The 1,765-nt window shown below is 34.4% G+C and overlaps 1 protein-coding gene across 2 annotated transcripts in view; it reads right to left on the bottom strand.

The window, feature by feature from the left end:
* LOC104757617 (putative isocitrate dehydrogenase [NAD] subunit-like 4) overlaps window positions 1–1,340 on the bottom strand; it is a 2,812-nt gene extending 1,472 nt beyond the window's left edge. The window contains exons 1-2 of one of the 2 annotated variants that reach the window (XM_010480368.2): window positions 1,280–1,340; window positions 40–662 (exon numbers count right to left, since the gene is read on the bottom strand). In XM_010480368.2, the coding sequence (XP_010478670.1) occupies window positions 40–662; window positions 1,280–1,340 (684 nt within the window). Of the gene's footprint in view, window positions 1–39; window positions 666–1,279 lie in introns of both variants that reach the window. The other variant, XM_010480367.2, reaches the window with a different exon arrangement.

Genomic DNA, 1,765 nt, shown 5'->3' with positions numbered 1-1,765 from the left:
TATAATTAGATTCCCGTAGAGATTCGGAGTTACAATGATGTCGAACCGCTCTGGTTTTTCTACAAGTTGCAAACAGCATTTATTAACAGAAATTTCGCCGTAGGTGATGCTTGGATACAATTTAGCAGCTTCTTGACAAGATTTCAAGAAGAATGCATCAGCTAGTTTTCCCTTGTTGTGAACTGCTGTAACTTTCTTCCTCTGGCTCAGTCGAGCATATTCAAAAGCATACTTTGCGATACGATCCGACCAAAACTTTGTCATTGTCACCTGAAAGTTCTCAATGACACCGGGAACAACTTCATGCTCACGCCCTGCATATCCACCTTCCGTGCTTTCTCTGATTACCACAATGTCAACCTTCTGGTGGCGACTCGGCTGACCGTTCAGATTGAAGCAGTTGACAAGAGATGCAAAAAGGTCAAGCTCCTCTCTTTTACCAGCACACAAGGAGGTCTTGAGTCGACCATCTAAACACACTTTGTTCCGCAGTATCGACTCCACCACTTCCCGCGGGAAATGATTCATATTTCCCATTATATCATATGTCTCAAAGTAGACCGGTGCGTGCATTGCTTCCAACACCTGGTGCACCGCGTTTGTCACATTGCTGTGGATAACCGTAACGGGTCTAGGCATATATGTTGTGAAGCGGGTCTGAATTCAGCCGTGCAACAGTTGAAGAAAAAGAAGCAGCCGCTTCGGGCATCCAAATTTGAAAAAAAATTAGGGCATATATTTATTAAGGTCACATACTCACATATACTATAGTTTATCTCTATGGGTTTATAATATTGCAATTTTATTTTAAACATGGACTTAGTATGTTAATGAACTAAAAAGAACTAGACACATACCTTATGCTTAAGTTTTTTTTACGACACCTACGCTATTAAACAACTAGACATTAGGGTTACAAATTCAGTTTTGATAGGTTTCTCTTTGGTCCTTAAGCGTCATCTTTCCATTCTAGTTAAGGTAACACAGTAACAGATATTTCTATCAACATTTTCTCACCAAATTGATTCTATCAAACTTAAACTGTAGTTATATGTTTTTTTTCTTTTCTATTTATTCTGTTTGGTTAAATGTTTTTTCCTAAAATTGCAATGTAATAAAAAAGAAAACAAATGTTTAAGAACTAATATTTGTTTTAATTTGTTTTTTATTTAATTTTGTTATACGAAGATGTGATAAATTTTTGTGGACATTTTTATTTATTTAAACTAAGGCATTTTATTTTTGTTCGCTTCTTATACTAATTAATCTTCGCACGGCTCTGCTGACCCGGTAGTGATTTTACTGAGATTTTTCAGTAGAGATATAGATTGATGAGACATTTTCCACCTACAATTTTGGGTGGGAAGATGATAACCTGATCAGTAATGGTTGTAAATATTCACAAAGCATATTAAGCATTTAGCTGATCCATGACATGTTCTTTGAAAAGTAAAAATACTACAACTAGTTTTAAATAATCTATATTATTGGTATATATCATACATGTCAAAGAGTTATCTAAAGTAAGAGTAAGAACATAATGGAACACATGTCTTAACATTTCCCTTTTACCAATTTTTTACATTCTAATCATATTAAACTTGTGAACAAACCCCTCTGATCATTGATCCCTAACGAAACCAAACAACGAAATTCACCAATTACTACAAGAAAATAGCACAAAATTCAAAATTTGTTTAACATCTTGAGCTATTATGGATTCTTATAGACAGCAAAAAAAAAGAGAAAAAAAAAAAAAAAAAAA

This window comes from Camelina sativa, chromosome 17 (assembly GCF_000633955.1).
Source record: "Camelina sativa cultivar DH55 chromosome 17, Cs, whole genome shotgun sequence".
In the NCBI taxonomy this organism is placed as follows: domain Eukaryota; kingdom Viridiplantae; phylum Streptophyta; class Magnoliopsida; order Brassicales; family Brassicaceae; genus Camelina; species Camelina sativa.
Note: the sequence above shows the minus strand (reverse complement) of the source record. Positions and strands in the feature narration are given on the sequence as shown.